This window comes from Gobius niger (assembly GCF_951799975.1).
Source record: "Gobius niger genome assembly, chromosome: 9".
Classification (NCBI taxonomy): domain Eukaryota; kingdom Metazoa; phylum Chordata; class Actinopteri; order Gobiiformes; family Gobiidae; genus Gobius; species Gobius niger.
In genome coordinates this window covers 2990873-3014295 of record NC_136860.1, presented here as the reverse complement: position 1 = coordinate 3014295, position 23423 = coordinate 2990873, and the positions used below count along the sequence as shown (strand labels likewise).

At 43.0% G+C, this 23423-nt stretch overlaps 1 protein-coding gene across 3 annotated transcripts in view; it reads right to left on the bottom strand.

Moving 5' to 3' along the window:
* gulp1a (GULP PTB domain containing engulfment adaptor 1a) overlaps nucleotides 1–23423 on the bottom strand; it is a 136129-nt gene that overhangs the window by 71588 nt on the left and 41118 nt on the right. For all 3 annotated transcript variants that reach the window (XM_079562963.1, XM_079562966.1, XM_079562964.1), the window contains exon 2: nucleotides 2284–2359. In XM_079562963.1, the coding sequence (XP_079419089.1) occupies nucleotides 2284–2311 (28 nt within the window). In that variant the 5' untranslated portion in view covers nucleotides 2312–2359. The remainder of the gene's footprint in view (nucleotides 1–2283; nucleotides 2360–23423) is intronic.

The following is a 23423-nucleotide window of genomic DNA, read 5'->3' as shown; positions in this document are numbered from 1 at the left end:
AGGTTTGTCCTGATTCAGCCCCAGATGAAGCTCTTTCAGGGACCTCAGTGCTGGTTTGGAATACGGTTTAATGTGAGGAGAAGACAGTAGGAGAGAGGCTGGGCTGGTCGGGAGTTTGAAACGCTGAGGGCGCCCTCTGCAGGCATCAGTGGAAACAACAGGTGAAAACTAAATGATAGCAAATGGCGGAAAGGTACAAGTTGGCGATGGATGATGGGCCTAAAAACGTAGAGGAAAGTCTTGTGTTTCATATTTGAGCTTACTTACACTTTACTCTAATCTGACAATAACAAGTAATCAAACTATTTCCAAATGTAATCACAGTTACTTCTCTAAGTCACCGTGAGTTTCCATTTTCTCACTTTCCTTAGTACATTCTTTTTTTCTTTATCTAACCCCTTAACCTACTAGCCTGGCTAACGCTAGAATAAAATCACAAGTGATATTTAGTCTGGGGACACCAGTTCATTTCCTCGTAATAGAGGTGTGGTTTACGATCGTCCAGAGCCGTTTATTGTGCTGAATGTCTCTCATGCGTCTGCACGTAGCCACAGCCAATCGTATCATCGTATCAGATCACGTATGACGTACCCCCTGTAAACTTTCGAACTAAACTTTTTAGTACACGGCCTAAAGCTTGGTCGAAAGATGGAGTCGCGTCTGCTGCTGTCATGTTGGATCCGTAAATAATCTTATTTTTATCCGTAAAACAAACTACAAGCTTCCGTATATCGAATAGCGCGTCATCATCTTGCCGTCTCGTTCTGTGATTGGTTCCCAAATCCATGCGAAGATTTCCGCCATGGTCCCCAGACTGTTGTGCAGTTCCAAATGATTCAAGCGCACACATCAGCCTGGAGTTTAACCTCCACCGTAACTGAGCACATTTCCTCCAGTTCAGCATTACCCAAATCCTAAAGCTTGTAAGTGTAGCACGTCATTTGAAAGCTCAGGCCTTAATTTTAGTTGTTTTTGTCGCGTTTCTGTCACATTTTTGTTTGGGTTTTGTCATGTTCTCATTGCTTTATTGTAGTGTTGTTGCTGCTTTAAGCTTTTTTGTGTCATGTAACTGTGATGAAGCCATAAAAATGTGACCATAATGTACGAAAACGTGACAAAAACGACAAAAATCTGACAACAAAACGAGGAAAGAGCTTAGGCCTTAGCTTTCAAATGAGGCGTTCCCTGGTGTATAGGCTGTATAGGCTCTCAGGTCGAGAAGCTTTTAGATTTGGGTAAAGCCAAACTGGAGAAGATGTGCTCGGTTGAGATGGGGTTAAGAGGTTCACCAGGAGAAAACTCATTGAGATGAAAGATCTCTTTTACAAGAGTGTCCTGGAGCTGCGTCCTGAGTCTGTCCCGAGTCTGTCCCGAGTCTGTCCCGAGCCTGTCCCGAGCCTGTCCCGAGCCTGTCCCGAGCCTGTCCCGAGCCTGTCCCGAGCCTGTCCCGAGTCTGTCCTGAGTGTCACCCGAGTCTGTCCCCAGTCTGTCCCGAGTCTGTCCCGAGTCTGTCCCGAGTCTGTCCCGAGTCTGTCCCGAGTCTGTCCCGAGTCTGTCCCGAGTCTGTCCTGAGTCTGTCCCGAGTCTGTCCTGAGTCTGTCCCGAGTCTGTCCCGAGTCTGTCCCGAGTCTGTCCCGAGTCTGTCCTTAGTCTGTCCCGAGTTTCAGAAGTGATGGAAAGTGTAAAGCAACAAGTCAAACACTCACGGCACATCAACATAAACAACTCTCAACACTCTTGAAATAGTAGAAACACTATTTTGAGTTTGTAATAGGTTTGTTGTAGACTCGGTGCTGACAATTTTACGAAGTTTCAAAACACTACGTCACATTTGAGGAAACAATTGGAGTCAGGGCATGGCACAAACTCACAGAGAAAGTCCCACCAGGAGGGGGCAGCAGAGAGTCGATTGATTCTGCCACAGCCCCAGGTGAACATCAGCCACACAATGAACTGAATCCGACTCAATCAAAGCTGTGATGAAGCGCCCTCTAGTGGTCGTCGTACCAAACTACAGGAGCGTCATCTGGAGAAAAGACTCATCTTACACAACTCACAAAGTAACTAGTAATCGAACTTAGTTACTTCTAAAATTCAGTGATCAGTAAAGTAAGTTTTAAGGAGTAACGATTGTTAAATCCAGGGAATACAGATCGAGCTCCAGGAGCAGAAGAAGAAACAACCAAAGTGAACAGAACAACGTTAAAACATGCGTTAAAAAGTGCTTTTCCCTCCTCACGGATTACAAACAACACCGTTTCCAAGCCGCTGTGTCGGTCTCACCTTTTTTCCTGTTGAAGGCTCGGTTCATGGTGGAAACGGTCCGCGATCCTCCTCCTAAAGTCAGCCAATGTTCCACCTGCAGAACACAAAACACTCACTTCAAAACCCAGAAATAAAACCCAGACTTTAGTTCAGAATAAGCGATAAAAGACGAAACGAAGAGGATGAGCCCGAATGATTAATGATGTCGTGTACTTTCTGTTCCTTCTCCCTCACGGAACAAGCACAGATTATTACTTTCACTAAACTTATGAGTAAACACTGTCCATTAGTCGCAGAAATCATAACTGTGATGAGAAAAGTCCAGTTCCCGAGGACATCAGGGCAGATACGACTCACAACAAGCTCAGATCGAATAACCGGAAAAGTCAGGGATATTTATTTAGAGAGACAGTTTTTAGTTCTAGAAAGTGATAAAATATTTGCAAACACCCACTTTGCCATTAGATGTAGAAGTAGTAGTAATAGTAGTAGTAGTTGTAGTACATGACCTGTTGCTTAAAATGTGCAGATTAGTTTAGATGTCTCAATTTGAGCATAATAATCCAAATTTCAGTTGTTTTGACTTGTTAGGATGTAGTTGGGCATTTGACCTAGATTATTTCTCTTGCTCTGAGATGTTTCTGACTCGTTTCAATACATTTCGCCTTCATTTCAAGGACGTTTCTTTGTCAATGGGGTAAGAAAAATGGTTTTACTTTCTTATTTCAAGTGAGATTTACCATAGAACCATCTGAAACGTCCTCAAACTAGCAAAATAATCTCGGTCAGATCAGGAAAAAGGTCTATATTTTATTCTATATCTATATATAAAACCCCTCAAAACAAGATATATTTCCTCATTTAAGCCAGTACTTGATATTTACTTTTTGTAGTGTGACTGATTCTCGGTCTTCCTTCAAAGCCCATTGACAGACTATGTAAAAAAAAAAGTCAAACTTAATCTTAGTTGAAGACGCAGGAGTCATGGACAAGGTGCTATGATCGAAGAAAAGTGCAACCAAGGCACATTTGTCACGCAAAAATAGCCCAAGGTGGCTTTATTTTGTTGATGTTATGATACTGTATGGCAGGGGTAGGCAACGTCAGGCCTAGGGGCCAAATCCGGCCCTCCAGCACAGAACCTCTGGCCCCCAATATGATTTTGAGAAATATAATTATGTAAATAAGGGATCAAATACCTGTTAAAGCACTCTAAAAATGTGAGAAAGCATCTTTTTATAGTGTCTTTTTTAATGTCCTGTCAGAACATCCCACTTGGTCATATATAATGTAAAACAGTGAGTCTCAGCTGGTGGGTTGGGACTCAAAAGTGGGTCGTGAGCGTATAGGGAACTTCATTTTTCAATATTTTCCATCTGAAACTACAAAGAAACACACTGGAGTCTGTTAAAATTAATATTATTGGCAGCTTGTCATTAAGGTATTGGCGGGTCTCGGAGCCGGACCACTTTAGAACCACTGATGTATACACATTGGCATTTAAACAAAATGGGTCTTAGCTTGAGGCTACAATAGTGAAGTTCGGCCCTACAGACTCCTGCTGAGTCTGTAAAGTGGAGATGCCACTTCCCTCTCTCTTGGTACAGTAGCGTTTTACTTTTGTTTATATACTTTTGTCCGTGTTTTTGTGAGGTTCAGCAGATTTTTTACGGCAGAGAGTTTGTACGAGCCATGAGGGACCCAGCGTTTTTAAAAGTGAACAAACAGCAGCTCATGAGATCGACAAATTCCTTCTTCTGAAACACTGAACAGGCACTAAGAGGCGCTACAGGAAACAAAAAATGGACAAACGAGGAGGTATCCGGGCAAGACTCAGAGCGAAGCCGCACAAGCTTCTATCCCTACTATTGTTCTGGCTAATGCCCGTTCACTGGAGAAAAACACACAGAAGCTAAGCTCTTCAGAAGATGGTGGAGACAGTTTGGAGCTCCTGCATGGCTCGCAGCCCCCCCTGGAGGGCGTTGGGCTTCCTGCAGGTGTGTGCTAATATTCTCAAACTTATCTTCATCACTGTCTGGCACTTTGCTGGTTAGAAAATGCAGTATGGATTGGTATTGATCCAGGAGCTTTTCGGGAACACGAGGAGCTTCTGTGAGCGGCCGCCAACGCTGGTCTGGGTTTGATGAGAGAACAACACGAACAAAAGCTCTACACAGTCAGGTTCAAAACACGAGACGCTGCAGGTGCATATGGAAACTTTTTAAATGGAGAAACATTAATCTGAAACAAATATGAGGAAAAATGTTTTGCCAGTTTTCAGTCATTTTATGTCATTTTTCATAAAATCATGGCCTTGTATACGTAAAAATACACATAATCTTTCCCATATTTTCGGCTATGAATCTGAATAATGGATTGAACCATGAGGTTTAAATTGGTGGTGAAGGTTTTATTTTGACATATTGGTTTCAAAAACGTTTTCAGAGAGGATTGTGGATCTTCTTCACCTCCGGCACCGATGCATTACCAATAAGCTCCTCGAGAGGCGCCACCATGTGCGACACACTAGCAGACTGTAGAAGAAGACCAGCGCTGCACCTGCACCTCCCTCACCTGTTTATTATAATAGATCCACCCCCTCCCCCCATGTGAACACAAACATGTGTAGACGTCGCCAATGTTTGAAACAAAGCAAAGCAGCACCAGAGCAGAGGCTGAGGCGTTCAAGGGTTGTGGGAAAAAAGTACTGCGCTGTAAACTTAGCTCTAAAGGAAATTATTATGTTTTAAATGTCCAAAAAAGTGACAGACTCTCATGAAAGTTGCATTTTTAGCAAATAAATGTAAGTCTCTAAATGATTACTTTGATTAACGAGATTTCCGTAGCTCATTGAATGCAATCAGAGCAGCGTGTGGTCTAAACAGTGTGGAGGGGAGGGAGGGGCGTGGCCAGGTGAGGGGAGGGGGGGGTGCAGAGTTCACTACTCCACCTACTGATGAATAAAAGACATCGCTTAAGGCAGCTTTAACCAAGCACATTTTCCCCAGTTCAGCTTTATCCAAATCTAAAAGCTTCTCAACTGGAGCTGAATCCTATAAGCCAGAGCAACACCTGATTTGAAAGCTGGGACCTACCATTTTTTACGCATTTTTGTCACATTTTGTCGCTTTGTCTTGATGATTTTTTTGTTGCTTTTCCATCACTCTTTACTTTTACTTTATTGTTGTGCTATTGCTGCTTTTCCCGCACATTTTTATCCCATTTTGGCCTGTTTCTGTTGGTGTTTTCTTCACTTTTGCATCTCATTTTTGTCACTTTTTTATTGCGTTGAGGTTGCTTTTCCAGCATGTTTTTGCTTTTAGATTTGGGTAAAGCCAAACTGGAGAAAATGTGCTTGGTTCATGTGGGGGTTAGAGGTTAAATAAGCTGTTTATCAGTGGGAAAAACTGTATATAAAGGTTTTTTTTAGATTCAAAATTCAATAAAATCAGGCTCGGAATTCGATATTAAAAATCCATCTGGAAAAAACCTTTAAAATATTGTTCTGTCCAAGAGCAGTTTGATGTTTGTAACTCAGGTTTGTCGTTTCTTTGTGGCGGCCGGTCTGTGAAGGAACAGTGACTAATCCTGAAGCGCTGAGAGGCCGAGGTTGTGCAGATCTCAGCAGCTTCGCTCGGGGCGGGTGCCAAAGCGAGCCTTGGCAGACGCCGGCGCCGGGATAAGTGCGGCGCTGAATACATAAGGATGACAGGACTCTACAGTTTGCACCATTAAAGGCAAACAAAACAAAGAGCCGTGAGCAAAGGGCTGGAAACGCTGAGGGTCTGCATTATTTACGGACGTGGTGGGTCTGGATACGCTTTAGTAAACATCAGACCAAACAATGCTCTTTCTGCACCGACTTCTCAGCTTAAAACATCTGGAAGAGTAACTCGGGGATTTAAGGCAAGAGAGATATCAATTTGAAACTTTTACTCAAGATTAATGGCGTAAAAATCAATTTTCGGTCATTGTAGGTTTTCATGTAAAAAAAATAAAAATAATAATAAATAATGCATTTTGGGCATAAAAATTGGCAGTATTTACAGCATTGAACTAATTAATGGATGGACCCAGGTTTAAGGGGACACAACAGGCAATGCTCTCTTTTTTATTTTCAGTTTTCAGGTTTGGGGCCAAATTGGTCTTAACCCCCGCCTTAAAGGGACTATACAGAGTATTTTCCTCCCCCTACAGCAGGGGTAGTCAACGTCAGGCCCGGGTGCCAAAACCGGCCCTCCATCATCAAACTCAAATCAGAGATCAAATGCCTGTTAAAGTACTCTAGAAATGTGAAAAATGCTGTCTTAAAAACATAATGTCTTAGGCCATAATCCTAAAAGAAGAATCATCTAAAGGAAGAAACGACTCAAATCTACTTGAATTAAGAGAAATCTAAAGTTTGAGTAGATTTGGTTTGGCCTTAGAGCAGATGAAAACTATTCTTGCCAATGGAACAAGCACAAGTTTTTTCTTAGTTCAGATTGTTTTGTATAATTTCAAGTGAAAAGTTAATAATTTTTACAGTAAAAGTTAATTTGTCTGATTTCCAGTGGGATTTCTATTTGTTCCATTGGCTTTAGCATTTTCATCTGAGCGTCAAACCGACTCAAATTTAACATTAAAAAATGTATTCAAGCGATTTTAAGCAATTTATATAATTTAAAATGGACATTTTTCCAGTGTATATGATGTACAACACTGGCATATGTAGAAAGTAAAGTGATGCTTTACTTGGAGGGTAAAGCATCTTGGTCTTTTGACGCTGAACAAAACTGATACACCGATAGAACTCCCTCCCCCTGCTCTACATGTTCCTCCATGTCCTAATGTGTAGAATGAGCTCAGACCTGTTCACCACAACTGCCTCTAAAATCCTGTCACTCAGAAAGGTGTTACTTCAGCTCTGAAGTGCCGTCATGCACGAGCTTAATATAGAAGCTGCAATTACAAGTAAGACCTGAGGTGGCAGTAGTGAGTATAAAAATGGCCAACTTTATCTAGTCTCTTTAACCAAGCACATTTTCGCTAGTTTAGCTTTTCCCAAATCTAAAAACTTCTCGACTGGAGCTTAGAGCCTATAGGATATTGTCACGCCTCATTTGAAAGCTAAGGCCTACAAAACCGATGTAAGATATAGGTAAGGTATAGGATAGGTAAAGAAGAAAATATGCCCGGTTAAAGGAATAGGCCACCGTTTTATAGCTTATACAAATTGATGCAAATGTTGTTAGCATTTAACCGCTCCCAGCAAATAAAAGCAGATTAAAAGGGGCACTATATTGTAAGGCGTAATAACATTTTTACCCGCTTAGAAAATGTTTAATTTTGTGTAGCTAGACTTGGATCATGTAAAGGCTCACATAACTGTATTTAAATAGGGGAAACGTGGAACAGTTTGGAGCTATACTTTGGCTGGGAGCGGCTAAATGCTAACAACAATTGTGTGACTGAGCGCACGCACAAAGACCAGACAGTTTTGCATCAACTCGTCTAAGCTCCGGTAAGAACATATATCAGTATTTAAAACGGTGGCCTGTTCCTTTAAGGCGGGGCTTAATTGGTTAACATATAAACTTTTACCTGGAAAACAAACAAAGAATCTAACCTTCACAATAACATGTTTAAATATTGCACTGATTCAATGTTTCTCCATAGATTTATTTGGGAAACTGTAATTTCAAGGGCCATTTTCTCACATCGTGGCGACAACATCTCCACTTAAATAGCACCTAGAGACTTGGACTGAACAATTTAAAGTTTTTTTCAGAGGGATTTGTCAGCGCCTCGACAAATTGGTCTGACAAAGATTTGCTCGGAGAGATTTTGGATCTTGTTTAGTTTGACATTAAAACGAAGATCTGAGCCTTTGACCTGCAGCGCCGTAATGAAACAAATACCTGTGTGTGATGGTGTTTACGAGGCGAGTGTCTGCTGGAGAGGGCGGTGACGTCATGTTTTGACAGACGGCTCCGGGGCCAGACACTTTAATGACTTCCTGTCTCAGTCCAGGTCTGGAGGCGCCTCACGGCAGAGCTCGCACACACGGAGTCCAGGCGTCGACTGGACGTTAGGAAACCGGGCGGCTTCTGCTTCAGCTGCAGAGTCCAGGCTCAGACCTGCCATTTACAACCGGGTTTAGTCCAGACTTTAATCCCGTCTCTTCTCTCTCAGGGAGGGTCTGACGGTCGGATGTGAACGAAACGCTCACAGCAGGAATTTAACTCTTTCAGCCGCAGGTCACAATCCTGGGGGAAGAACTTAACCTCTTTAGCCCTGGGTTTATTATTTTAGTCTCAGATCTTGGCGTTTGGTCACATTTGAGCCCCGCCCACTCTGAGTCTCTGTGATCTGATTGGCTTCAGAGTTACACTGTAGGTCAGACACTGTGAGTCACAGTAACATGACACTAAATAGTGAACTCTTTATTTCCAGTGAAAAGGCTGAGGCCTCATTGTTCTTCAGTCACAGACTGAGAAGTGAAGAAAGAAGTCATGGAGATTCTGCTTTAGAACATTGCACTTCTGCTGGATGTAGCAATGAAATATTGAAATTCAAGTATTCCTTAGTAGTAAGTGTGAAAAATCCTACATATAATTAAAACGTCAGTTAATTAAGTCTAGGCTGAAAGGACACCTTTTTACTGCTGCCTATGGCAATTTATTGTATTTTAACAAACTTTCTGAGTCGTGGTGCAGCAGGACTGATGTGGACAGATGTTACAGAAGAAGCTCATGAGGTTCATTTCTTCAACAGTTACTATAGTAACTATTTTCTCCAAAGTAAAAGTAGATCTACCACAGTCCTGTCCACATCTGTCATGGCCCACCATGACCCACCACGACTCGGAGGAACTGGGACACACATGACCTACAGCAGATCATATATATGGAGATTTCTTCAACCTTGATAAGCATCAATCATGTCTTTGTTATTGTAATAATTATTTCTCCTATATGTGTTGTTTTTACCATATTTTTGAGTTTCAGAATATGATATAACTCTTATATCCAGCCGAAGTCTGAAGTTCTGTCTAAAGCAGAATCTCCATGACTTCCTTCTTCACTTCTCAGCCTGTGACTGGGACCGTAGGGCTTAAGAGTCTGTGAATATTATCCAGCCCAGCGTTTCACTCCTTATTGTCTTTTCTATGCATTATTCTAATTATAACATGTAAAAATATATGAGGTCTCCAAACGGAGCTTTAAACGGCGCAATTATGCACCATTGTCCACTCTGTTTGTTTGTTTACAGACTCTTCACAGGCTGTGCTCGTCTGCAACACTCATCGCTTTCAAACTGTACGTTCTAACCAATAATTACAGTCCACGGTGAGATTACGCCTCTTCAGGAGAGACAATGGGCCTCGTCTCCACAAACAAACAACTGCAGCGTGTTTCCCGCTGCCTCTTCAGCGAGGTCAACACGTCCAGGTCGCACTGGAGAGGCCTCGAGATACAGGTCAACGCGCTTCAGATCCTCAGCCTCGACCACGGAACAGTCGTCGTCCTGGTTCCTGTGACTCTGACACCGCACTCCTGCTCCTCCTTCAAACCGCACTGTTTTATTTGTGTATGAGGATTAATGGAGGCACGTCTTGAACCAGCGGAGCGGCGTCGCTGCAAATGAACTGGAACTGATCATGTTTTTGTTTTGATACGAGGCAGATTTAAGCTATTACCTCTTTCTGCTCCTTTTCATTCATGATACGTGTTGATTTACGTCAGCTATTGTTGCGTCTGCTTTTTCAAACAGTTGATGAAGATGCCCGTCCTGGAACCGCCGCCTTAAAGGGATATTTCAGGATTTTTGACATAGGGCCTCATTTCCTAATTATTAATTATCTAATTATCCAGACTGTTGCTGATTTCTGGAGATATTGTTTTTTTGTAATTCATGCAGTGTGACCCGCTCCACAGAGCACCTCAGGCAAATCACTTATTACACCAGACTAACCATATAAATGTCTGTGTCCATAGAGTAATTTTAACCATTTTGCATTTAAAATAACTTATATTTGAGCAGCATCAGCTTCGTGGTTGTATAAGCTACGCGGCGGCGGAGTGATCTGATAGAAAATAGTCCCTCAAAATGCAATCATTCATGTGATGCAAGGTCAGTTATATTCCAAACATGATTCTATGGATAACTAGGAAATGAGGCCCTATGTCAAAAATCCTGAAATATCCCTTTAACGTGGTGGAGGGGTTTGAGCTCTGTTCCGTGCCCCTTGTAGGGTCTCACATGGCAAACAGGTCCTAGGAGACGGGTCAGACAAAGAGCGGTTCAGATGATGAGAGACCAACAGGCCCGGTTTGAATCGTGAGGCCGTCCTCCTGTGGACCCACCACCTGCAGGAGGAGCCATAAGGGGCTGGTGCCATGTGATTTGGGCAGCTCCAACAACTACACCACGACCCGGCAATGGAAAAGTGGAAGAAGATGGATGGATGGATGATGAAGATAAAAATGAAGATAAGTCTACGTGAAATTCAACGGCTAATAACGAGTTGTACGTCGGGCCTCACTGCTCTGAAAGACACCGCATTGAGGCCATTGTGATCGAATGGCATTGTACAGCGTTTGCGCCGCTGTTTTATTAAAGACAGAAAAGAGAAAAGAAACTTCGAACATCAATTATAGAGGCAGGTGAGCAGGAGATGAAAGAAAATCACAGTGTACATGAGTAAAAATAATAACACTTCCCGCACACTGCCAACCTTGCAAACACAGTCTATTAGGATGAGGTCAATGCTTCAGTCCTGAGACCTTCATCAGGAAAATGGCTGAAAGCATTAAAGCAGCTGACAAAAGAACAGCCGTATTCAATGAGAACGATGAGGAAGAAGACTTATAGAAATGTGGCCAATGCGACAGATGATGCATCGCACGGAGGAGACTTTACACACAGCCTGTTCGTACAAACGTAGTAAATTCACTGCAAACTTAAGTTCAGATCCTGACAAAACTTGAACGTCATGTCGTGTTCTCTGCGCTCACAGCGGGAGTGAGGAAGGAAAGAGAGGGAAGACGAGCAGCGCCGCGGCTGCAGAGAAACGCTTTTCTAATATTGTATTTTCTTCTCACATCGTGCAGCCTGATCATTATTCCTGATCATTATTCCTGATCATGGCGGGAGCACGTGATAAAAGTGCTTTGGTCAATAGTGAATAGATACAGGAGGTTAAAGTGTTTTTGAGTGTCCAAAGAAGGGGAGGAACTGTATTTATACAGCACATTTACTGCACAAGGCAACTCAGTGTGTCTCAAAGCAACAGCCAAAACACACAAACAATAACAACAATAAAACAAATCAATTGATACAACTCATAAAAAAATGTACATTTTTTAAATTGTGTATGTATTATGCAAAATGTGTTAAAATACAGTCAGTTGACTCTGTGCATAACTTCAAATCATAACAAAGTCACAAAGTGACTTCCTGTTTCAATCCAGGGCGCCAAAATAAAAGCACCATCTTATTCATTAGTTCAACTTTCTGTCTGCCTAACTATGAACAGACAAAAAACACTTCAAATGTGGGTATTTAATTATATTCTTGTGATGTTGCAAGTACCTGCTGAACTCATCAATGAGACGAGCTGTGTGCTTTTAATTTGGCGTGCTGGATCGAAACAGGAAGTCACTTCCTGGACGGCGTTGTTAGGATTTGAAGTTATGCAGAGTCAGTTACCACAGGCAGAAGGTAAAAGGTCCTTTCAGCCTGGACTTAAACACTGAGGCTGTTCCAGAAACTGAAACGCAGTCTCAGCGTGTTTAGTCCTGACTCTGGGAACCCCCAGGAGACCCCTCCCTGAGGATCTCAGGGCCCGAGATGGTTCATACGGCTCTATCATGTCAGAGATGTAAAAGAAACACTTCTTGACAAAGGATTGTTTGGATCTGACATGCGTGGAAGAAAACCAGCATATGTTTGATTCATCAGCCCAGCATAATGAAGTCTTTTTAAATGTAAAGAGTGAATTATGATGTGAGTGCCTTTGTTTTTTTGTTTTTCCTTTGAGTCTTAGTCCAAAGAGCACCTTCCCCCCATAAACTAGTTATACCATTGTCTTCCTGAGCCCTTTGTCTTGTTCTTTCCTCTGTCTAGATCATAAATATAATATGTAAATATGAGCAGGTCTCATTCAGCCCCATTCATAGTTGTGTGTGAATGGCTGCTCTGTCTCCTCCTACACAGTCTGTTAATTAAAAGGGCAAAAAAGCGGGAAGCCCTGCACTCGTGGGGTGGGCGGAGCCTCCACAGGCTCCAGAGCTTGATTGACAGGTGCTGGAGCCAGTTAGTGCAGTGTAAAATGCTTCCAATTTTCGGGCTTTCAAACAAAAACCAGCATGGTTCAAAATATTTCACCCACCCCAGCGTGGTCACATGGGTCACATGGGTCACATGGGTCATAGCGATTTTTAGAAAAAGAAAAACTCTTTGGAGCCAGGCTTTTAAGCCGTTATTGTGACGTCCCATTAGAATCAATGCTTGCAAGTGTCTCTTGGAGTCGCCCCTGGCCAGCAGGGGGCGGTATTACAGCAATGTCAGCTCCCGCCTTAAGGACCATAGAGAAGCACGTTCCTCACCCATTGCTCTAGATGGACTTTGGTGCCCGACCATGAAGAGACTTGTAGCGAGCAGAGCTGTTTTACAGTCTATTCTCTGAGCGACAGGACGGCAGTGCAGAGACCAGAGCACTGGACTAATATGGTCGTATTTCCTGGTTCTTGTCAGGACTCGAGCAGCAGCGTTCTGGATAAACTGCAGCTCTAACAGCTCGTTTAGGGAGGCCAGTGAACAGACCGTTACAATAGTCTAACCGACTGGAGACAGTTTTTTATTATAGCAATGTTTTTTAGGTGGTAAGAGGCCGCTGATGTAATGGACTTAATATGACTGTTAAAATTCAGGTCTGAATCCATGATTACTCCTAGATTTCTAACTTGATGTTTAGTTTCCATTGAAAGAGCTTCAAGACGACCAATGACAAGAAGTCCTATATTAATTACAGGGTTTCTACTGGAGGCAACAAGTCATATTTAATGCCTTTAATGCCTAAATACTACATTCTCAATGCCACAAAGCCCTTATTTCATTCTGTATTCAATCAAACAGACGAAGGACGGGGAATGCTCCAAACCAAATTGGACAAATTGTGTAAAATGTTAAAGTTTTAGACCTTCTTGTATTTCTGATGAATGTATGCAGTAAAAACCGTTGAGCACAATTAATCTTCTGACCGCGGAAACCCTGTCTTATAAAACCGATGTGTCCTTGTTCTGGTCCGGCGCTGGTTCAGAGTAAATGATAGAGCAGCAGAAGCCACGGCTCAACTCTTCACCTCTGACTCACGGCTCCAGAATGTGAGGTTTGGACCCACAGCGGAGTCCGGGAGTTTAACCCACAACCTCCAGCGGCGAGGCAGGAGAGGGGAATGACCACTCAGGAGTCCGGCGGAATCAAGTTTCTCCAGAATCCGTTGTTGCTTCAGGTAAAATGCAGTTTGTGGAAGATCAATGGTTTTAATTACAGAAACGCCGCGGGTTTGTTCTCAGAGCAGGAGAGTTCATCAAAGCTCAGCCGTCGAGGAAATACGAAAATGCAAAGAACTCAACTTAACTCACACCTGCACTTGTACTTGTGCAATGTTACTTGGAATATTGATATAATTAGTGTGAAAACAGTGATTCAACAGTCGAGACGCTCAGTGTGCTGAAATGAACGAGGGAAACGTGGAATCTCAAACTAGCCTGACTCGAACAGGATTTGCCAAAACCCATGAAAACCCGGGAGCTATTGTTTGTCGAGAGATCCCTGTCACACCTGCCCAAGCAAACCGAGCCGCGTCCTGATGACATCATCACAGAGCGCTGTTTGTTAAAGGTCCTGTATCATGCAAAGTCAACTTTTGAACAGACGTCATGTTTGCACCGAAAACTGTGAAGAAGGAGCTCTTTCTAACCTTCTCTGGACACGCCTGTTCTTTTTTCTTACCTAACGATAATGTCACGGAGAAAAGCGTGTTTGGCTGAGAGGTTCAGGGCTTTATTCAACTTTCCTAAAGAAGAGGCCACTCGCCAGAAGTTGGAATTTCTTTCTGGGATTCAGCGACTATCACCAGAATAGTGTTTTTCTGTGACTGTGTGTCTCTGATGGATGTTTGGTGAAACTTCACCAGAATCAAAGTGGATTCACTTTTATAACCAACGCGAGTCCCATAATGTAAACACCTGATGGACCAGAGCGGAGAGTCAATCCAAACACCTGTTAGTGCGTGTGTTAGCGTGTGTGTTAGCGTGTGTGTTAGTGCGTGTGTTAGCGTGTGTGTTAGTGTGTGTGTTAGCTTGTGTGTTAGCTTGTGTGTTAGCGTTTGTGGTAGCGTGTGTGTTAGCGTGTGTGTTAGCGTGTGTGTTAGCAAGTGTTAGCAAGTGTGTTAGCGTGTGTGTTAGCGTGTGTGTTAGCGTTTGTGGTAGCGTGTGTGTTAGCAAGTGTGTTAGCGTGTGTGTTAGCGTGTGTGTTAGCGTTTGTGGTAGCGTTTGTGTTAGCGTTTGTGTTAGCGTGTGTGTTAGCGCGTGTGTTAGCGTGTGTGTTAGCGCGTGTGTTAGCGTGTGTGTTAGCGTGTGTGCTAGCGTTTGTGTTAGCATGTGTGTTAGCGTGTGTGTTAGCGTGTGTGTTAGCGCGTGTGTTAGCGTGTGTGCTAGCGATTGTGTTAGCATGTGTGTTAGCGTGTGTGTTAGCATGTGTGTTAGCGTGTGTGTTAGCGTGTGTGTTAGCCATTTATGAAGCTGTGTTGCAGACGTCAACTCCTTATAACTGCATTGTGAAGTAACTTCACTTATTGCTGTGATATTTTTATTTCTTACTGCTAATAATGCATGGGCAGATTAGCTCGGAGAGAGGGGGCGGAGTTAATCGCGTCGTCCGGGATTGAAAAATACCCCCAGAAAATACTTATGTTTCTCACAAAAATGAGTACTGCATAGTGGTAGAGGTACAATATATCATATAAATGCTTATACTTTACTTTGGGATGGCTAAAATAGCAGATACAGATCCTTTAATGTTGGACCAAAGCATTTGTCATTAGCATGTGAAATGTGAAGGGAACAAAAACAATCATCCGAGAGGCATGAAATGAAACAAACACACTCTGTTTGTGAAGAGTTTTAGACTCTTCTGCACAACCAGCATCTGGGCCAAGGATATGATCGACATCTTAACTTCTGTTCTCCTTTCAGCTTCTGTTCTCCTTTCAGCATTTACCAGTGTCGCTACAAGAGGAGCTACTCATAGAAAACATTCAAATTTGGACTGTGACAGCACAGTCTCTCTGCGCTTTAGATAGACAAGCAGGAGAGCGTCCTTAATAACTGTATTTCTCGATTATGCTACTTTGTAATCGTTTAGTGTAATAATCGAAATCATAATTGATTTTCAATTAATTGCACAGCCCTACCAGGAAGTTCAATTGGGCGCTATAGTTTGTCTTTAGGCGGCGCAGTGTTGGTGCTCGTGCCTCACAGCTGGAAGGTCCAGGGTTCGATTCCCACCTGGACGGGCCTTTTGCCTGTTCTCCCTGTGTCTGTGTAGGTTTCCTCCAGGTACTCCAGCTTCTGGACTAAACCCGAGACAGGTCCGTGAGAACACACAGACTGAGGGGCAGCTGCTCCACAGTTTAGGGAACAGTGAAGGAACGATCACCCCCCTGTTGACTCTGCTGGGGCGATGTATAGTTGAAATCTCAGATAAATATAATGGAGAGAAGCCCTGAAGTGCTTCAAAAACAAACATTCTCATTTTAAAATCAATACGAAAATGGAGAGGATGGCAGAGATGTGGATGAATCGATAACCAATGAAGTGACGAGTGTGAGAGGCCAGAAAAGAGCGTTACAATAGTCCAGCCGTGAAATGATAAACGCATGAGTCACCCTCTCGAGGTCTTTACGCGAGAGAAAGGGCTTAAGAAAAAACAAACCTGGCTTTAACTACAGCATGTAATTGCTGGTTGAACTTCAGTTCTCAGTCAAAAACAACTCCCAGGTTTCTGCCTCGCGGACTGGGCCCATCTCCTTGGACTGAGTCTGAGGGACATCCACGGAGCCAACAATAACAAATTCAGATTTTTTTCTCATTCAGATGGAGAACATTTTGTGCCAGCCATTGTTTTATGTCTGAAAGGCATCTCTGGAGCGAGTCAAAGCAGAGCAACAGTAAATAAACTTGGACATCATCTGTGGAAAAGTGGAATGACAACTTGTGTGAAAACAGGACCGGGCCAAGAGCGGATCCCTGTGGCACCCCAGATGACAGTGGGGCAGAGGAGGAGCATCACGAGAAAGCTCCGGTCAACTACTTCAGAGATACCATTGTCCAACAAGGCCACTCGTACTAGTCCTACAAGGATGGATCAGCGATGAGAATGAGAACAGAAGATTCTGAGTTCAATTATGTGAAAACAAGAAATACGCACCAATAAAGTCAATAAAACATCAGCTACACATATAAAGCTGCCTTTAAAATGACCACAAATGAGTTGAATTGATGGTGTTTTACAGTCTTCTCAACAAAAGCCCCATAACCTATCCTAGCATAGCGTCCTAGCCTTTAGCCACTAGCCACACATACATCAACACAAATAATCAGCCTCTGTTGAAGAGTTTTAGTTGGATTAGAGCTTAAACACCGGGGGAGAGCATGAGTGTGTTGCTACAGGTCTGTAGGTCAGTAAGGTCTGACCGCACCTCGGGCTAAACGCAGAGAAATCACAGAAATGCCGTTAGCTCTGAGCCTTTTCCTACAAAATATGGATATTTTGGCGAATCCCGGACTCCATTTAAACTCTTAGCCCCCACCTGAACCCGAGCACATTCTCTCCACTTTGGCTTTACCCAAATCTAAAAGATTCTTGAAAATGGTGTCAAAATAGCAACAAAAATGAGAAGAAAAGAAAGCCACTAAAGCACAACAGAAAAAATACAAAAAGAGGTCTTAGCTTTCAAATGATACTCAAATAGAAAGACAACTACTAGTAACTTGTTTACCTTAATAAACTCTTTCCGTAGTCCCTCTGGGGGTGACACAAGTGTTAATGGGATGATTGGGGGTCTTTCATCTCCCCCCTGGTGTCTCTGGCCAGAAAAACACAATTGCAACTTGACTGCCTACGGGTCGGAGTCACCAATACACACTAATGGAATCACGAAGAAGAAGCAGGCTAACAGGCAATGCTAACTGCGAGCTAGCGCCACTTAAACAGTATTTACAGCCAAGTTTGAGTGGAAAAAAATGATCTCCATTGTGCAATTGGATGAACAATATCCCTCTGTCCCTTTTTCTTTACTCTCACGGACAATTAATGAGTTAAATAATTGCAACTTGCTAAGACACCTGCAGTTGCGCTTATGGCCTCTAGGGGCAGGTGTTACTTAGTGGCCATAGGACGTGTATCAGAGCTCACAAAAAGTCTAATTTGTATCTAAAGTCAAATCTGCAAAGGTCTGTACATTCCTCAGGGTGCTACAGTTTCCCCGACTTCCAGAAACACACTGGTCAGGTCGGCCCACAGCAACTAACAACTGAACACTATTTTGTTATACACTTATACAATGACATATATAACACTTACTTACTCCCTCACTTCAGACGGACGCACTCAGCTCAGCCCTGCTTTTCTTTTAAAAATGGAGGTTACATTACTCGGCGAAAAAAAGCCCTGGTTTCATAATTTGCTGGTATTTGATGAACGCACCATCAAAATATGCTGCTCTTAATCCAGACATGAAGCCACATCGGCTCATTCTTCTGCCATTTATCATCGCAGCATTGTGCTCTGCATGGACTTACAGCAGGAGCATCGTCGCTAAGACATGTCTTCAGTCCATTCATTAGGAATACATTTATGAGGCAGCAGATAAAACATTTTAGCAATGGAGCTCGCTGCCTGTTGGCTCAAAAAGTCGAAGTCTTCTCGAAAAATTATGAAGCAGGAGCGAAAAACTTTAAAACTTTAACAGACGTTGCCGGCGGAATACGCTGCTGTGCTTTAGTCATGGAAAATTAGGCAGAATTGATGAATAATTCAGTCCTTGTTACAGTCTGCACAGTTGAGCCCCTGTCATCAATGCAATGCAATCACAAAACAGCAACAAAGTAATTAATATAAACATCAAAATGATCTCATTCATCCAGGGAGTATTTCTTTCATTCATAAAAGACACTATTAGCAAGACTGGAGCGTTCTTTTATGACCTGTTTAGCAATAATGAACCCAAGCTGCAGCATGTAAAGAGAAAACAGGACCGGGCCAAGAGGGGATCCCTGTGGCACCCCAGATGACAGAGGAGGAGCATCATGACAAAGCTCCGGTCAACGACTACGGAGATGCCACTGTCCAACAAAGCCATGCACTATATTCTAACACGGATGGATGGGTTCCACCGTGTGGTTCCTCGGCGCTACAGACCGGGACAAGCACCGACTGCTGAGAAGGTGATTGGCTGTGAGCTCCATCTCTACAAGACCTGTTCAAGTCCAGGACCCGGAGGCGTGTGGGTCGGATCACAGCTGACCCTTCTCACCCTGGACACGGACTATTCACCCCTCTCCCCTCAGGCAGGAGGGTACGGTCCACCCAGACCCATAAATCCCACCACATGAACAGTTTTTCCCACCGCCGTCAGACTCATGAACGATAAAGAGACCTAATAACTCAAGACAGACTGTAATCTGCTCTATTGCACCGTGTGGTATGTCCACACTTAGATCCACTGCACCACTTATCAATATATACACCAACGCTATATTTGAAACCAATCCCGTCAATTGTTGTTGTCTACCATATTTTACTTCTTCATTTTCATCTTATTTATTTTAATATTCTTTATGCATGCTCCTATAGCCTTATTGTTTAAATTTGTATAGCTTATTTCAATCTAAACTCTGTGCTATATATTGTTGTGTTTAATATTGCACGTCTTCACCGAGAAAAAATCCTAGTTTGTGAACCTGTTTTTACAAAAAATGGCAATAAAAATGATTCTGATTCTAATGAGAATGAGAACAGAAGATTCCCATCGGAGCTGCAGCGAGCTGAGCTCAGTCATGTGAGAACAAGAAATATGCACCGAGAAAGTCAATAAAATCAAACCTAAAAAGTGCCCAAATGAAGACAATGTTTGCTGATTTTGAGGGTTTGTCTTTATACAATTTTACCGATAGAACATGCACTTAAGAAAAGAGAAATTGTTCACTTCTAACACGTGAAATGATTACATTAATAATAAAAAAACCTCGAAGGCGAGAGAGAACAAGCTTGTTTCGTCTCAGTTTAAGTCACTGTGCATTTCTATCTCTACCGCTCTTTTCTGCAGGACGTTCAGCTCTGGGTCTGAGTGTTATTTACATGACACTTCGTCTCTAATGTGACCCATATGTGTTTTTCCCACAGACTCGAACCAGGCTCCGAGAGGTTTCCAAACAACTGAGGAACTTCCAGGAAAGGACCCACGAGTTTGATCTGTTTTCCGGAAAGACGAAGACTCCTCCGAGAGTATGATCAAAAGGTTTTCTCCCCTTTCCCCCTGATTTTTTTGATATTTCTGGCCACAAACAAAACATAGAGTCCAAAGGTGTGCAAATGTCAAGATCCGGCAGCAGAAAGAAAAGTAAAGTTAAGGAGTTTCGAGGAATTTAAACCAATTTGTGCAGACATTTGTGGAAAATGCATGAAATATCCAACACATCATGCAGATAAATGTGTTTTGCATCATGATTTCAGCATTTTCTACTATGTTGAAGTGCAAAAGATCAAGCAATGCTGGTATTTTCAAAGAAGTTTTCATTGAATGCCTGCAGGGATTTAAGGTAATGCTTTGAATATGAACAAATATGCTTAGATATCATTCAATTTGACTTTCTGTAACCCTGGTAAGTCTGATGCATTAACACCAGGCTTTATTTATATTTAGTTTAGTCTCTGTCGGTCTCGGTTCGCTCCAGTTTTCGGTCTCTGCACACTAGCTTTGTTTTCCTCCGCTCCCGAAAAGACACTCCCTCTTTCTACAACTTGTTTCCAAAATGTAGCGACGTAAACTCCTCCGGGGGGGGGGGGGGGGGGGGGGGACGTATCGGAAAAGCCTTCGCGAGCGCTATCTGCGAAATGTGACGCTTCAAATCGTGCGGAAAATGCAACATAACAAAAAATCCCAAAGAGAGATGTGGAGATACTCACGGTCAGCGGCGGCGGCGGTGAGTGGAGAGTGGAGAGCGGAGCGGGACTGAAGGAAGCGAAGGAGGATAATGGTTTTCAGCTGTGGACCAGATGGAGCAACTTTGGAAAGGAAGAAAGACGCGCAAAAACTCCCCTCCCACCCCCCGCCCGCCCACAGAAGAATTCCTCCTGAATGTGCAAAAAGGAGCAGAGAGAGAGGGAGTGGGTCTGACCTCTATAAAGAGAGTAAACAGGAGGAGGAAGAAGTCGTACCGGGGTGAAGATGATGATGATGTTTCTGTCAGAGCTGACACACTGTGGACTCCAGTGTGTTTAAAGTCAGGATTATTGTGAGGGAAATATGTTATTAAATCAAAGGCTGGACACAGAAAAGTTCATTTATTCTTTCATTTGAGCAGCACGGTGGTTTAAACAGAAGAAAAAAAAAAGAAAAAAAAAAAGACTATTGTATATTTATATAAGAAGATCTTATATAAACCTACCGCTCCTCTCTAATGCATCTAAAGCAGGCGTCTCAGACATGCGGCCCGGGGGCCAAATGCGGCCCGTGATGTAATTTTTTACAGCCTTCGAGATGATTTCTGATTCATATTATATGCGGTCTGCCGGTAAATTGCATTAAACCCGTTAGAACTACATTTCCCATGAGGCACCGCTTCGGACCTGAGAATGACAACATCAGACGGGGGGAAGGAGCTGAGGAGATGCGGCGCTTCTGCAGACTTAACTTGTTTCAACAAAGAAACGGACTAAAAGCAGCGACGAGAGAGAGGAGCTTCTGAAACAGGTGGAGACGTCAGAACATGAGGAGAAACTTCAGCTGTTCAGCTAAACATGAGCTGGAAAAGTTACAGCAGCAGAATGACAAAAAGCACCTTTACCAACCTTACCTTTATGACTTTGCAAAGTGAACGCATCGTATTAGGGAATATGGAAATGTATTAAAGTACTGGAAATAATTACAGCAACAGTAAAACATATAACCCCCCTCAGTTCTCTAACTGTAGGTCAGAAAAGGCCTGAGGTCAGTGACTCCACATTATTTACATGAGCCGATCTCAGACACAGCAGAGTCTGGAAAATGGCCTTTGGAGAGTGTCCAAGTCGACACATTCACTGATGGATTTAACACCGTACAAAACAAGTTTGCAGCTGAAGCTTTTTGCTGGTGCTCATGATCAGCTCCAGGCCCTGTTTTAGTTTCAACACGACATTAAAATGACATTTGTACGTTTTGCATTTATTTCTAAATAGGCACAAACAGCAACTGGACCTGACTCTGAGAGATCATTCACTGATGCCCTGAATCAAAATCAGATCACTTACAGAAACACTCATTGTCTAAGTCTGCAACTTCTAATGTAGAAGCTCAGCAAATGTTTGGAAACCTCTGGAAGCTTAAAAATGTACAGTGTATATTATAGCAAACAATAAAAAGTTTCTGAATCATAATTGACTTAATAAAAAAGGCTTCATCTGCTGCCCCCGACCAACACTGGGTTTGCATTTTTGGCCCCCACTCCAAATGAATTTGAGACCCCTGATCTAAAGCATCAGCTTTCAGCAAACACTCATGCAATCCATCACTGGTTTTGTGTGGCCCAATGTTACAAAAACAGAACAGCAGATAAGAAAATGAGTTCAGGCACATTAAAGGGGGGGTATTATGCAAAATCGACTTTTTCAAGCTTTACATCATGTTATTAAGTCATTCCCTCATTAAAAACATGCCTGAAGTGTTGCCTTAGCACATTCACGTATTTTCGAGTAATCTGTAGAAACTCTGATGGCGGCCATTTTAGGGATAAAACGCCTGATTCCTTCAGGAAACGCCCTCGACCTCCAGGATACGCCTCCGACCTTTCGTCACCAGCCGAGTAACCAACCACTGCCCCTCAGCAGAACCCCCTCCCCGCAGTGTCTAGCCCTAAGATGTAAACAGAGTCATCATGGAGGATTAGCTTCATGTGTTGTGAACCGGAGCCACAGCAGACTTTTACAAAGACACACATCAGTGTTTCTGTTACCGAAACACCCAGGATTCAAACCGGTGACAAGAACACTTATTTCAGTGTCTGGTTCTGCGCTGGGCCTTGATGATGCACAGAGCCTCCGGAGAAAGCTAATGCTAAGCTAAACCTCGAGTCATCACGTGAAAACGAGAACTATGCACACATAAAGTCAATAAAACCACCACACACATAAAGAACCGTTTAACAATGATCACACACGGAGCCTGGCTTGTTGATTTCGTAGTTTATTGCTCACATTTCATCTACAATGGGTCATAGCCGAGTGTTTTTCTCCCGGAGCTAACAAGCTAGCCGCAACAAGCTAACGGGAAAATTCACTGAATACAAGCAGCATATTATGCATTGAAAACGTCACTAAAACAGGCAACTGCTTGAAGCAGCCTTTATGATGATCACACACGGAGCCTGGCTTGTTGATTGTGTAGTTTATTGCTCACATTTCATCTACAGTGAGTCGTAGCCGAGTGGTTTCTCCCGGAGCTAAGGCACTATTAGCCGCGACAAGCTAACAACCTTCACCTTCACAACATTCATTGAAAACAGGCAGCATATTATGCACAAATAACGTCAATAAAGCAGCAACTACTCGAAGCAGCCTTTACGATGATCACACACGGAGCCTGGCTTTACACATTTGTGGTTTATTACAGACTTTTCATCAACAATGAGCTGTAGTCGATTATAACAAGCTAACGGGTAACCTCGAAAAACCATTGTCCACCTGCACAGATAATGTCCGTCTTTGAATCGTATGGGCTCCTGCAGATCCTGGTGTCGTCCATGGGGGTATAGTTAGAGATCCATAGGGCATGGCAGATGCAAAGAGATAGCCTCCAAACAGCAGTTATTTTTCAGGCAAGAGCCCCTTCCAAGCGTCCGGTGTGGAAG